Here is a 13,314-nt window from a genome sequence, read left to right as displayed (position 1 = left end):
ATTTAGACTGAACTGGGGATTTAGAGTAGACTGGAGTATGGTTACAGGAAAAGGCAGGTGTATGTCCTCCAAAGCTTATCCCTAATCCAATCACTTGAGCTTTCGAACCTACAGTGGGGAAAATAATAAGAAATGAAGGGTCTAGAATGGTCATCATAGGTGTATTTTAAATGATAGAGACCAAATATCTACCAAAAATCCAGAAAATAAAAAAACATGATATAAAGGTTATAAATGGAGTTGCAGTTCAGTGAGTAAAGTATTTGATCCCCCAAGCAAAACATGCTTTAGTACTTGGTGGAGAAACTCTTGTTGGCAAGCACAGAGGTAAAGACGTTTCTTCTAGTTAGTGAACAGGTTTGAACACATCTCAGGAGGGATTTTGGTCTACTCTTCTTTACAGATCTTCTCTAAATCCTTAAGGTTTCTTGGCTGTCACTTGGCAACTCGAAGTTTCAGTTCCCTCCATAAATTTTTTTTAGGCTTAAGGTCTGGAGACTGGTTAGGCCACTCCATGACCTAATGTGCTTCTTCTTCAGCCACTTTGTTGTCTTGGAAGTAGGTTTTGGATCATTGTAGTTCTGGAAGACCCATACACGACCCATCTTCAGTGTTCTGGCTGAGGGAAGAAGGTTCTCATCCAAGGTTTTGCAATACATGGCCCTGTTCATTGGTCCCTCAGTGCAGTAAAGTCAGCCTGTACCATTAGCAGTGAAACAGCCCCAAAGCATAAAAGATTTCCACCTCCGTGCTTGACTGTAGAGATGGTGTTCTTGAGGAAAGGGCCCTTATGGGCACTGCAGGATTTAAATCCATTGCGACACATTGTGTTACCAATGGTTTGTTCGGTGACTGTGGTCCCAACTGCCTTGAGATCATTCACAAGCTCCTCCCGTGTAGTTCTAGGCTGATCCCTCACTACTCATGATCATCCTCGCCCCACAAAGCAAAATCCTGCATGGAGCTCCAGACCTAGGGGGATTGATGGTTAGGTTTCGTCCATTTGCGAATAATTGCTCCAACAGTTTTCTTCTCACTAAGCTGATTGTTCTTGCTGATGGTCTGTAGACCTGCAGATGGCTGGAATGGGCTACAAATCTTGTCCCTAATGTCATGTGACAGCTCTTTGATCTTGCCCATGGTGATGAGGTTTCAATGAAAGAAAGATTCAATGGACATGCATCTTAACGAGTTGTCGTTATGAGCACCTTCTTAAATTGACAGGCCTAATCTATGTAGCAATATTATATTATATTGGCCCCTCAATGTGGCAAAGTCGGCCTGCACCTTTAGCAGAGAAACAGCACCAAAGCATAGGGTTTCAACCTCCATGCTTGACTGTTGGGATGGTGTTCTTAGGGTCATAGTCAGCATTTTTCTTCCCCCAAACACAGAGAGTTGAGTAATTGCCAAAGAGCTAAATTTTGGTCTCACATGACCACAGCACTTTCAGAAGGCAAACTTCAGATGGGCCTGTACATGTTTGGGCCTGTACATGTGCCTTCTTGAGGGGGGGGGGGGGGGGGGTGACCTTGCAGGCGCTGCAGGATTTCAATTCATGGCGGCGCATTGCGTTACCAATGGTTTGGCAGTGCGCTAAACTGCCTTGAGATTATTCACAAGCTCCTCCCGTGTGGGTCAGGGCTGATCCCTCACTTTTCCCATGATCATCCTTACCCCATGAGGCGAAATTTTGCATGGAGCTCCAGACAGACGGTCATTGATGGTTATTTTGTATTTTTTCCCCATTTGCGAATAATCGCTCCAACAGTTGTCTCCTCACCAAGCTTCTTGCAGATTGTCTTGTAGCCCATTCCAGCCTAGTGTAGGTCTACAATCTTTCCCCCCGATATCCTTGGACAGCTTTTTGGCCTTGCCCATGATGGTGAGGTTTGAATGGAAGAAAGATTCTGTGGGCAGGTGTCTTTTATACACAAAAAGTTATTAGGAACACCTTACATTGACAGGACAAAATGCAACTCAATTTATAACATTTGTATCATGTGCTATTTTTGTCTCTATCATTTAAAATACACCAATGATAATTATAGACCCTTCATTTATTTGTAAATGGGAAAACTTACAAAATCTGTAGGGGGGGAATCAAATATTTTCCCCACTGTATAACCCAGGGTGTGTGAATAATTTTGCACAGTCCCCTTCCTTCCAGGCTTTTGGATGTCTACAACTAGCATACACAAATTATAGGCACATGTAAACTTCTAGGAAGAGTGTTGAAATGAATGCTTAATGTCCTCTTTTCTTGTACGGAAAGTGCAGTAGTTCAAGTAGTGATATACAAGTACCATTCAGCCAGCAGACATGATGATGCATCCCGACAGAACTATCCACGCTAGCCTGGGCCCACAGAAATGGGTTTGCAAGTAGCCGGCGAGAAGAGTTGGAGAGCTAACAGAGTGAACTGACCAAATATTCCCTCAGAACACGGAGGGGTGGGTAGGAGAGAGAGCTGTTCTACACAATAAAGTACTTACCCTGAATAGCTCTTTCAGGTCATAGAACTGTCCATGGATATCACCACACACCTGTTGCAGGGGGAAAAAAAAAAAAAAAAAATAATAATGTCAGCACAAACCATTTGAAAAACTGCCACAAAAATATAACAGTTAGCAAAAATTTTAATGACGTCAAAAATAAAAAACCTTTAGAAGTGGAGTAATCTATACAAACTCAGCTGGCTGACTCTTGCACTGGCTACAATTCACCCAAGTTAATGTAACAATAGCAATACAATTATGAAAATAAAAACCATGACATCAATGGAGTATCTTAGTAAAAATAGCGGCAAGATACCAGGTCTCTAAATTGAGATTCTGACAGCTGCAGATTAGAGTAAAATAGGATTTTTGACTTACCCTAAAATCCATTTATCTGATGTTTGACGGACACCGCTCCTGATATTCATAACCATTGGGTTATACTTCCCCCTACAGGAGTAGGACACTAGACAGAAAAATAATTCTGGCTACACCCATGGGCAGTCCCAGGGGGTATAGTCCCTCTCTCTGCTATAGCCACTCAGTTTTGTTACAAGCAGTGTCAGCAGAATTATAGCCACGGGAGTGGGTGCTGTGTCTGTCAATGGACATCAGAGAAATGGATTTTACGGTAAGTCAAAAATCCCATTTTCTCTTTTGTTCATTGACGGACACAGGTCCGGATATTCAAAACCGTTGGGACGTCCCAAAGTAGTGTTAAACATGAGGGGTGGTAACAAAAAATTTCCCAAGGCTAAACAGTAGCCAACCAGGCAACAGGAGCCCACCTGGGGGGGAAAAAAAAAAAAAAAAAAAAAACACCCTCAAAGAGAATCAGGTCCTTTTAAATAGCAGCCTGCAAAACCTTGCGGCCAAATGAAGCATCCGCAGATGCCAACACATCCACTTTTGTAAGTGTGCACCAAAGACCAGGTGGCCGCCTTTTAAACCTGCGTCACTGACGCCTGACTACGGAAAGCCCAAGAGGCTAAGCACCATAGTAGTGTGTGCCCTGACAGGGAAAGGAGGAACCTGACCCCTGATGAAAAAGGCCTGAACCACAGTCTGTCTGATCCATCTGGAAATGGTCGCAGAGGAAGCATAAAACCCTTTGAGGTTCATCCATGAGCACCAAGTCTGACTTCCTGAAAGACTCCATACACAATTGCCTAGACAACATCCAATCCAAGGCAAAATTTCTTTGGATGTTTAGGCCTGGGACACATAAGACAACACAATGTCTTCACTCAAATGAAAATCAAAGACAACCTTTGGAAGGAATGACGAACAGGGGCGAAGAACCAACTTATCCCCGTGAATCACCAGGTAAGGTGAATTACAGGATAACGCCGCCAATTCCGACACCCTGCACAGAGGTGATAGCCACTAAAAAGGCCACCTTCTGGGACAGTGTAATCAGAGGAAAATCGCCCACAGGGAAGCTTCTGTGGAGCTGAAAGCACCAAATTAAGATCCCAAGGCGGCAACTGAGCCTGCACTGGGGGGAACCAAATGTCGGACACCCTGAAGAAAAAGTACGCACCAGGGAGTGTGTGGCCAAAGGTCATTGGAAGAAGACCGCCAAAGCCGATACCTGTCCCTTGATGGTACTCAAGGCCAAACATTTCTGTTCAACCCCACCGTTAAAAGGAAGGTTAAGATCCGAGCCACCGAGAAGGTGCGAGGATGAACTGCAAGAGACTCACACCACGCAATGTATGTCTCCTACGTACGATGGTAGATCTTCCTAGAAGTAGATTTCCTAGCTTTCTACAGTGTATGAGTCACCAACTCTGATAAACCCCCATCCTTCAGCACCTGGCGTTCAACAGCCAAGCCGTCAAAGCCAGCGACTGTAAAGGATGGAAGATCGGTCCTTGGACAGCAGTTCCTCCCTGAGAGGAAGCTGCCAAGGAACGTCGGTGACCAGCCGCCCCAGATTGGCGCAAGGCCAGTCCGGAGCCTCTAAGATGATCGGAATCCCTTCTGCCCTGATCCTGCATAGTAGATTGGGCAGAAGATCCCACGGGGCCAACAGCACGTCTGTGGCTCCCCCCAGAGAATCCTTTGAAAGCCACAAACCTCTGCACCTTTCTGTTGAGTCGAACTAACAGATCCACCTCGGAGGTGCCCAATCGAAGACAACTGATGAAACCCCTCCGGATGAAGGGACTACTCCCTGTGGTCCAAAGTAGGGCTGAACGATAGTCGATGTGATATTGACTATCGTTCTGCAGGCACGGGCGATATTCATATCGCCGAAGACACGATATTCAGGCATTAGGCAGGGAGAAGTCGGGACTTGGGGGGGGGGGGGGAGGAGGAGGACTCACTGTGATTGCATCCGTCCCACACTTCCCTCCCAGCTCTGCCTCTAGTATCCAGCCGACCATTACTCCGCTCTGCTCCGCCCATTGTCTCTCCTGGCTGCATCGGAGGCGGGATCAGGCTGTAATGTTTTTCAATGGAGAGACAATGGGCGGAGCAGGGCGGAGTAATGGTCGGCTGTTGACTAAGAGGGAGAGCTGGGAGGGCTGGAGTGCGGGGCGGATTGCATTGCGGCGGAGAGGCTACAGTGTTTGCAGCAGGAGAGGGGGGGGAGAGACGTCCGGAGCATGGCGGAGGAGCACCGCGGGACAAAGGCTGCTACCGACACTTCACTCAGCCCGCTTCCTCTACACTCCGGCTCCAACAGAAGGCGCGGGCGGGAGAAGTTCTATGAGTGTGGCGGATCCCCTGGCAGAAAGCTGAGCTCTGCTAACTGATCCCTCCTCCGGAGACTGTCTGGGAGAAATATCGCGATATATATCGTTAAAAACGAAATATCGCAATATACTTTTTTCCCCCCAATATCGTGCAGCCCTAGTCCAAAGCCTGCCGATTGAGGTAATCCGCCTGGCAGTTTTCCACCCCAGGAATGTGTACGGTTGAAAGGGCTAGAACGAACCGTTCTGCCCACCTTCGAATGCTGGCTACCACCTGAGTCACCAGGACACTTCTTGTGCCCCCTTGGTGATTGACATAAGCCACAGCCGTGTCATAGTCCGGTTGAACGAGTACTGGACAACCCTAAGATGATCCGTCCAATGATCCAGACAGTCTGATCGCTCAGAGTTCCAAGACATTGATTGGTAGTCTGGACTCTTCCAGCGTCCAGATCCCCCGAGTAGAATGCTTACCAAGAAAGCCTCCCCAGCCGGACAGGCTGGCATCCGTGGTAACCACTGTCCAACACAAGGGGAGGAAGGATTTTCCCAGCTGAAGTACAAAGCCACCATTATCAGGGACTCCTTCGTTCCCTGACCGGATCCGATTGTCCAGAGACAGCAGAGTCTGATCCATTTGGTCAGAATCTCCCTTTGCAGGGACTTCGTATGGAACTGTGCAAACAGAATCAACTCGAAGGTAGATATCATCAGGCCCACCACCTGCATGCAAGTCCGGAGGGATGACCACTTGGACAGCATGAGGCAAATTGCAGCCTGCATTTTCTGGAGTTTGTCCAGAGTCAGGTCAAATAGTCCAGCCTTCTGAAAATTCAGAATCCAGCAGAACTCCTGCAGAGTTTGTATTGGGTTCTCCACCAGAGCAGAGGGAGACTCCGCTTTAAGGCGATCGTCCAAGAAGCCCAGCACCGCGATCCCACGTTGGCGTAGCAAAGCTAGCACCAGGGCTAACACTTTTGTGAAGACTCGAGGAGCAGATGCGGGTAACGCCACAAACTGAAAATGCTCCTCTCCCGTAACAAAGCGGAGAAAACGCTGGTGACTGGCACATTGGTATGTGAAGGTAGGCATCCTTGATATTTATAGAGGAGAGGAAATCTTTCTGACGCAGGGATGCCACCACAGTTCGAATGAACAGGTCTTGTACCACCCCAAACAGACCCTATTAGCGGTCTGGGGACAAGTTGGAAGGAAAAAAACCTTGCCGGCAACCAGAGCGAAACTAGATCTTGTAGCCAGACCGAATGACTTTGTGGACCCACTTGTCTTACAAGCGGGTGTAGGAAGTGCTCTAGACAGTCAGTCTAGGGGGGTGTCCTCTTATCAGGCTCTGACGAGGGTAACCTTGAAACAAGTTAGTCGATGTGTCTACGAGCCGTTGTGAATTTACGTATATGGACTTAAGCAGATGTTCTGTCTAAGCCATGATGCAAGCATTGGTTTGTGAGTGCATTCACCTCAGTTTTATACAATTTAATAAAACAGGTTTTGAAGATATTGCACTAGGCCCACGCACCCTCCGTTTCCTATACTTCCAGAAAAAAAACTGATTGGCTATAGCAGAGGGGCAGTATACCCCCCCCCCCCTGGGACAGCCCATGGGTGCAGCCAGAATTATTTTCTGCCTAGTGTCCTACTCCTGTAGGGGGCATAAATAACCTAATGGTTATGAATAACAGGAGCTGTGTCAGTCAAATGAACGAAAGATTTTTTATTTATTTATACTTTACTATGTAGAGCATCCCACCGATGCTGCATCTGTCCCCTGCCGGCTCTAACACAGAACTGAGCAATCAAACCCAGCTGATCACTTGGTTCCCAGTGCTCTGTCCCCGCTGTCTGCCCTGTACTGTATCCGACTACGCAATTTGCAGATTCACATTTCACATTTATGGCATGCTGTGAGTGTGCAGTGAGGTGTCATGTTGAGGTAACCCTCTCTGCCTGGCAGTGAAGCTGTCTCACGAGAATGCCGAGTATCATCTCTTCCTGAAACCCCATATGACTAGCTACATCACAGGGGTTGTTCACACTGTAACCAGCACACAGAAAGCAAAGGATAGCTTTCCATGCATGTGCGAGATTACTGTGACAACATAGTAGAAGAGCGGCAGTAGGGATAGGATCAGCATCAGGTGGTTTCCCCAACGATGGCGCCGGCTTCAGACGCATCGGAAGAAAAAAAAACACATCAGATGCAACAAAAGTAAGGATACTCCAGTGGCGCTGCAACATGGCTGGTTAAAGCGGTAGTAAACTGCAAAAGGAGTTGAACACAAAAAAAAACAAAAAAAATAAAAATACAAACGCATACTAGCACACTATGAAATACTATGACCGCTGAGATTTTCGCAGGTTCCAGAGTGGCCAGAGTCGCGATGACATCACTCCCGCGCATGTGCGTGGGAGCCCTTGGTTACGGCACAAAGCTTTTACACGGTATGCCAGACACTACACAGAGCGCATGTGCCGGTGAGGTCACCGGCTGCATCCAGGGTAAATATCTCAATGGTGCACGTTTAGAAGATATTAATTTTACCTACAGGTAAGCCTCAGACTGTAGCTAAAAATTACAAAGCGGGCTTTACTACCACTTAAAGGCCTTCCTGCTAATTAAGGACCATATGAATCTCAAGAAATCAAAGCTCTGCTTCAAACTGGTGTTAATGTAAATTCAGCAGATGTGTATTCTATCTTTGCCTCTCCCTGTGTGTAGTGTATTGGGTCACTTCCACAATTCACTGGCTAGGTGCAGTAATGGGAGGGGAATTGAAGAGGTTATAGCAGATAAGGTCATTAGTTGTCAGTGACAAGAAAACGTAGCCAAAAAAAATGAGCCACAGATGACAGGGACTGAGGGCGGGTTTAGAGACCACAGAAAACACACCAGAAATTAAAAAAAAAAAAAAAACTGGACTACAAGGTTAAACGTCACCTTTCTGCACTTCTTTATGGAGGTGAAACGTTCTGAGACACACTATAACTTAAAACATTTCCACCACAGAAGAAAAAAAGAAAAAAAAGGAGGTGTTGGAAGCCCCGATAGACTTCCTTCACATGACAGGGAAGAGAACATTTTCTTACCGTGACGGGAGAGTCCACCCTCTGAACATTGCTCTCTTCCACCAGAATTTCCCTGTAAAACAAAAGACAGTTAGACTTAAGCTTCTACTCTACCAGTCCATCCAAAACACATTACTTTCTTAGGCTGTCCATTCTAATGATCTCATTCACTGTCAGAAAGTTTCTGTGCTGCACAGAACTTGCCAGGACTGACAATTTAAGAGATCATGCTCTCCATTCCTGGGATCCAGTACCAGGCCTTCCCCCTCCAGCAGGTGCTCGTTGGCATTTACCAGTTTCGCTCAAAGCATCAGGACCAGACTGAAAATCCCATTTTCTCTTTCGTTCATTGATGGACAGCTCCTTATCTTCTTGACCATAAGGGCGTCCCAAAGCAGTGGCAAACATGAGGGGGAGCAAGAAAAAATTCCCAAGGCTAGACGTAGCCAACCAGGTAACATGGAGCTCAACCATAAACAACTGGAGCTCACAAAAAAAAAAAAAAAACCCCAATACACAAACCAGGTCCTCTAAATAGCAGCCTGCAAAAACCTTGCGGCCAAAAGAAGCATCCACAGATGCCAAAACATCCACCTTAGAAAACTGTGCAGACGACCAGGTGGCCGCCTCACAAACCTGCATCACTGGCACCTGATGACGGAAGGCCCAGAAGCAGAGTGTGCCTTAGCAGGGAACAGAGGAACCTGACCCTTAATTAAATAGGCCTGAATCACTGACTGTCTGATGACGGAAGGCCCAGAAGCAGAGTGTGCCTTAGCAGGGAACGGAGGAACCTGACCCTTAAATAGGCCTGAATCACTGACTGTCTGATCCATCTGAGACAACGTAAGAAGGGGAAACTCCTGAAGACTTTCCAAAGGAGGATTCTGAAGAGCTGACAGCACCAGACGTCCCACGGCAGCATTGGAGACCGCACTGGAGGAGCAAAGTGTCGAACTCCCTGGATAAAGGTACGTACCAAGCAATAAATGACCAGAGGTCGTTGAAAGGAAACCTCCAAGGATAAAACCTGGCCCTTGTTGGTACTCAAGGCCAGGCGCTGCTGAACCCCCAGCTGGAGGAAGGCCAAGATCCGAGCCACCGAAAGGAGCTAGGGTGAACCCAAAAGGAGACTCACACCACACAATGTACATCTTCATTCAAGATAGCGACTGTAAAGCAGGATGGAAGATTGGCCCTTGGGATAGCAGATCTTCCCTGAGAGGAAGGCTCCAAGGAGCACCGGAGAACAGCCTTACCAGATCAAGAGTACAAAGACAGATGAGGCCAGTTCTGGGGCCACTAGAATGACCAGAATCCCATTTGCCTCGAAACTGCACAGAAAACTTGGCAGAAGTTTGAAAGGGGGGGCGCGTAAATCAGACGCCTCCAAGACGCCCTCCAAGGAGCCACTAACACGTCTGTGGCATCATCCAGAGGATCCAGAGACCGTGCCACAAACCTTCGTACCTTGGTGGAATGTGTACAGCAGAGGGGGCTGGAACAAATCGTTCTGCCCACCTTAAAATGCCGGCTACTTCCCAAGCCGCCAGGACACTTGTGCCCCCTTGGTGATGGGCTGACCACAGCCGTGGCATTGTCCGATTGAATTCGTACCAGACACCCCATGAAGACGAATATTCCAATGATCCAGATATAACATCTGATTGATTGCTCGGAGTTACAGTACATTGATCTTCCAGAGTCCAGACCCCCTGAGTACAATCTGTGCCGAGAACACCTCCCTGCCAGAACAGGCTGGCATCCGTGGTGACAACCATCCAATACAGGGGGAGAAAGGATTTCCCTGTCAAAGTGAGGGAGAACGAAGCCACCTCTAGAGACTGGATTCTTATTCCATTTCACCAGAATCTTTTTGCAGAGATCTCATGTGAAACTGTGCAAAAAACGGAACTGCCTGGAAGGTAGACACCATCAGGCCCAGCATCCGCATGAAAGCCAGGAGGGATGTCCCATCTTCTGGACAACAGAATCTGAATTGCCTCCTGCAATTTCTGGAATTTTTCTAGAAGAAACACTCTGGCTGAGGCCAGACTCAGACCCAGATAGTCCAGTTTTGTGGACGGAACAGGAGCAGACTTCTGAAGGTTCAGAATCCAACTGGACTCCCTCAGAGTTCGCACAGTAATCTCCAAGTTGTCCTTTAGAGCAGTCGGAGACTCCGCTCGCAGGAGAATATCGTCCAGGTACCCCAGTACCGTGATCCCTCGCTGACACAAAAATTCCAAAGTCGGAACCAGGACAATCACCCCTTGAAGTAACAAGTCTTGCACTGCCCCAAGAGATCCCGTAAGCAATCTGGGGGACAAGTGCAGGTTGGAAGGGAAGAACCCTTCCAGAGGATAAGACCGAAAATCGATCTTGTAACCGGACCGAGTAACTTCGTGGACCCACTTGTCCTGTACCAGGGAGGTCCACTGATCCAGAAACCAGCAAAGACGCCCCCCACCTCAGATATGAGTGAGGGCGCCCAGTCATGCAGAGGAAGCCTTGTCCGCAGGTCTGGAAGAGCCCACTTGTGGCTTGCCAGACTTGGTTCTCTTGGCCTCTCTTGGTGGAGGCCCTGAAGGGCTTTGATCCCATGTCTTGAGACAGAGGAATGAAAAAGCTTATGAGCCAAGAATGGCCCACGTCTACGATGGGGCACCTTGCCCTTGGTAGCCTGCCGAAGAGAACTCTTCTCTCCCCCCCACCTCATGGTACTTGTGAACATGAACAAACTCTTTGTATGAAAGAAAAATAACCTGTGAGACCCTTAATGTCATCCAAGGAAGCTCAAAACAAAACAATTCCCTACTAAAGGGAGATCAGATAAGGTCTTCTTAAAAGTCTGGTCCGCAGGCCAGCATTTCAGCCAGATAATACGCCAAAGGACCACTGCTGATACAGACAGCCTAGAAATCAAAAGAGCCGAAACGAGGCATCACAGATGAACTGTAGCCCCCTGGGCATACTGATCCACCAGCCCCGAAAAGGCAGGGGGGAAGCGGTTTCCCCCTCCATGTCCTGGCATAAAAACTTAGCCCACCTCGGTCAAAGTTTGCGACACCAGGGCACAGTGAACATACGGCGGGCCAGAGGCCCCCCCTCTCCTATCAGCCAGATCCTTAAAAGACCAGGGAGGTGTTCCTCAACCAGGAAACCAGAGAGTCCACTACAGGTGGGACCGTCCATTTTTTTTTTTTAAGCCGGGAATCCTCATAAGGAGACCGCATAGAAAATGCAGGAACCACAAGTGTGCGTTTTGGACAACTCCACTGTTTTGTGACAATGTTGTAAAAGTAAGCGAGAAAGGGCAACACCCTCGCTTTGGAGGGCCTGTGGTGCCAAAAGGGACCGGCGCCTCCTCAGCCGCATTCTCCAAATTTAAAAATTTCACAAACTGACAATCAGTGCATCCAGTGTCTTTTCATGCGTGGCTAGAGCAGCAGATCATACTCACTAAGCACTCAAGTGTGTGTGGACGCAGACCCAGTACGGTGACTCGTGTCCACAGCAGCGGAAACAGATTTAGGATCTGACAGATAAGGCAGGGAGGGCGGGTGCTATATAATATACTAAGCCAGTGAGGGCGAACCTTGGCACCCCAGATGTTTTGGAACTATATTTCTCATGATGCTCATGCACTCTGCAGTGTAGTTGAGCATCATGGGAAATGTAGTTCCAAAACATCTGGGGTGCCAAGGTTAGCCATCACTGTACTAAACTCACCCAGAAAACAACAAATCAGGGGAGGGCCGCCAACTGCAATCCCGCAAAGGGGACGACGACCAAGGGCCCACGAATGGACCACTTACTGGACCCCACAAAAAACGGGGGGGGGGGGGGGGGGGGGGGGGGGTTGTTCGCCCTCTGGGCCCTTCCATATAAGCTTGCATGATAGTAAATTGCCCCCGCCCACCGTGACGCACCTCATTGTATAGGGTGCCCTATACAATAATGGCGGCATGGCTGCCATCAAAAAATAAACCGCCCCCACAGCACCACCCCTTCCAAGGGAGGCGCCAAGCTGGCTGCATGGCCATGGCCTAAATTTGTGTGGAAGTACAGATACCAGCCAGGCAGATGCCCAAAGGAAGAGTGGGGGCTTCAGCTAACCTCACTGGTGGCTGTCTCCCTCCCCCCCAACAAAGGTGCCTGACTCGGCCACATGGCATAGTAGGCTGCAACTTGCGGCCTAAATTTTTGTGAATGCCCAGCCGCTTGCTGACCACCCAGGGGCAGCGGAGGGGAGGGCGGATGCCCAAATCGAGGGTGGTGGCTACAGCCACCCTCACTGGGGCCACCCCACAGTGACCACAAAAATTTTAGAGGAGGGGGGGGGACTCAGGGTTCCAACCATCCCAGGCCCACATCCACCTCAAAACCCTCCAGGGAAAGAGGGGGGACAGGAGGAACGTGTGACCCCCCCAGGGCCAGGTCGTATGCGCCCTCGCGAGACCTAACTCGCAGGCCAGCCCCGATCCAGTGAGGCTATGTCGCGGCCGACCTAGCGCAGAGTTGAGGCCCATGCACGCTCGCTGACCAGACTGGAAGAACCCTCTGGATATAGATTATCGAATCAGTTGCCCAGTCCTGCAGTTGATTGTATATTCTCACAGGAACAAAATAACGAAGATAGGAAGAAGTTTTTTTTTTTTCTTTTTTTAATTTAAAAAGGAAAAATGGTCAGGACCAGAGATCCCTGCAAGGAACCAGGTCCTTACTCTTGACTAGGCATAAAAAAACTGAGTGCCTATAGCTGAGAGTGGGAGTATACCCCCCTGGGACTGTCCCATAGGCGTAGTCAAGCTTTTTCCTGCCTAGTGTCCTACTCCTGTAGGGGGCAGTATAACCCAATGGTCAAGAAGAAGAGCCGTGTCCGTCAATGAACAAAAGAGAAAAGATGGTGTCACTAAGCTTGCCAGAGCCGACAATATCTGAAGATCAAAGTGTTACAAAAATATAGCAATATTACATATTTATGAAGAGTAACACCTGTTGTCCTTCATTCACAGGAGCTGCTG

At 48.3% G+C, this 13,314-nt stretch overlaps 1 protein-coding gene across 3 annotated transcripts in view; it reads right to left on the bottom strand.

Moving 5' to 3' along the window:
- The window catches only part of PPP4C (protein phosphatase 4 catalytic subunit), a 70,364-nt gene that overhangs the window by 12,324 nt on the left and 44,726 nt on the right, over window positions 1-13,314 (bottom strand). For all 3 annotated transcript variants that reach the window (XM_082261167.1, XM_082261166.1, XM_082261165.1), the window contains exons 3-4: window positions 8,309-8,360; window positions 2,496-2,546 (exon numbers count right to left, since the gene is read on the bottom strand). In XM_082261167.1, coding sequence (XP_082117293.1) covers window positions 2,496-2,546; window positions 8,309-8,360 — 103 coding nt within the window. The remainder of the gene's footprint in view (window positions 1-2,495; window positions 2,547-8,308; window positions 8,361-13,314) is intronic.

Source organism: Pelophylax lessonae (assembly GCF_965119305.1).
Source record: "Pelophylax lessonae genome assembly, chromosome: 6".
Lineage (NCBI taxonomy): Eukaryota > Metazoa > Chordata > Amphibia > Anura > Ranidae > Pelophylax > Pelophylax lessonae.
The sequence above is the reverse complement of the archived record's forward strand: the minus strand, read 5'-3'. Positions and strand labels throughout refer to the sequence as shown.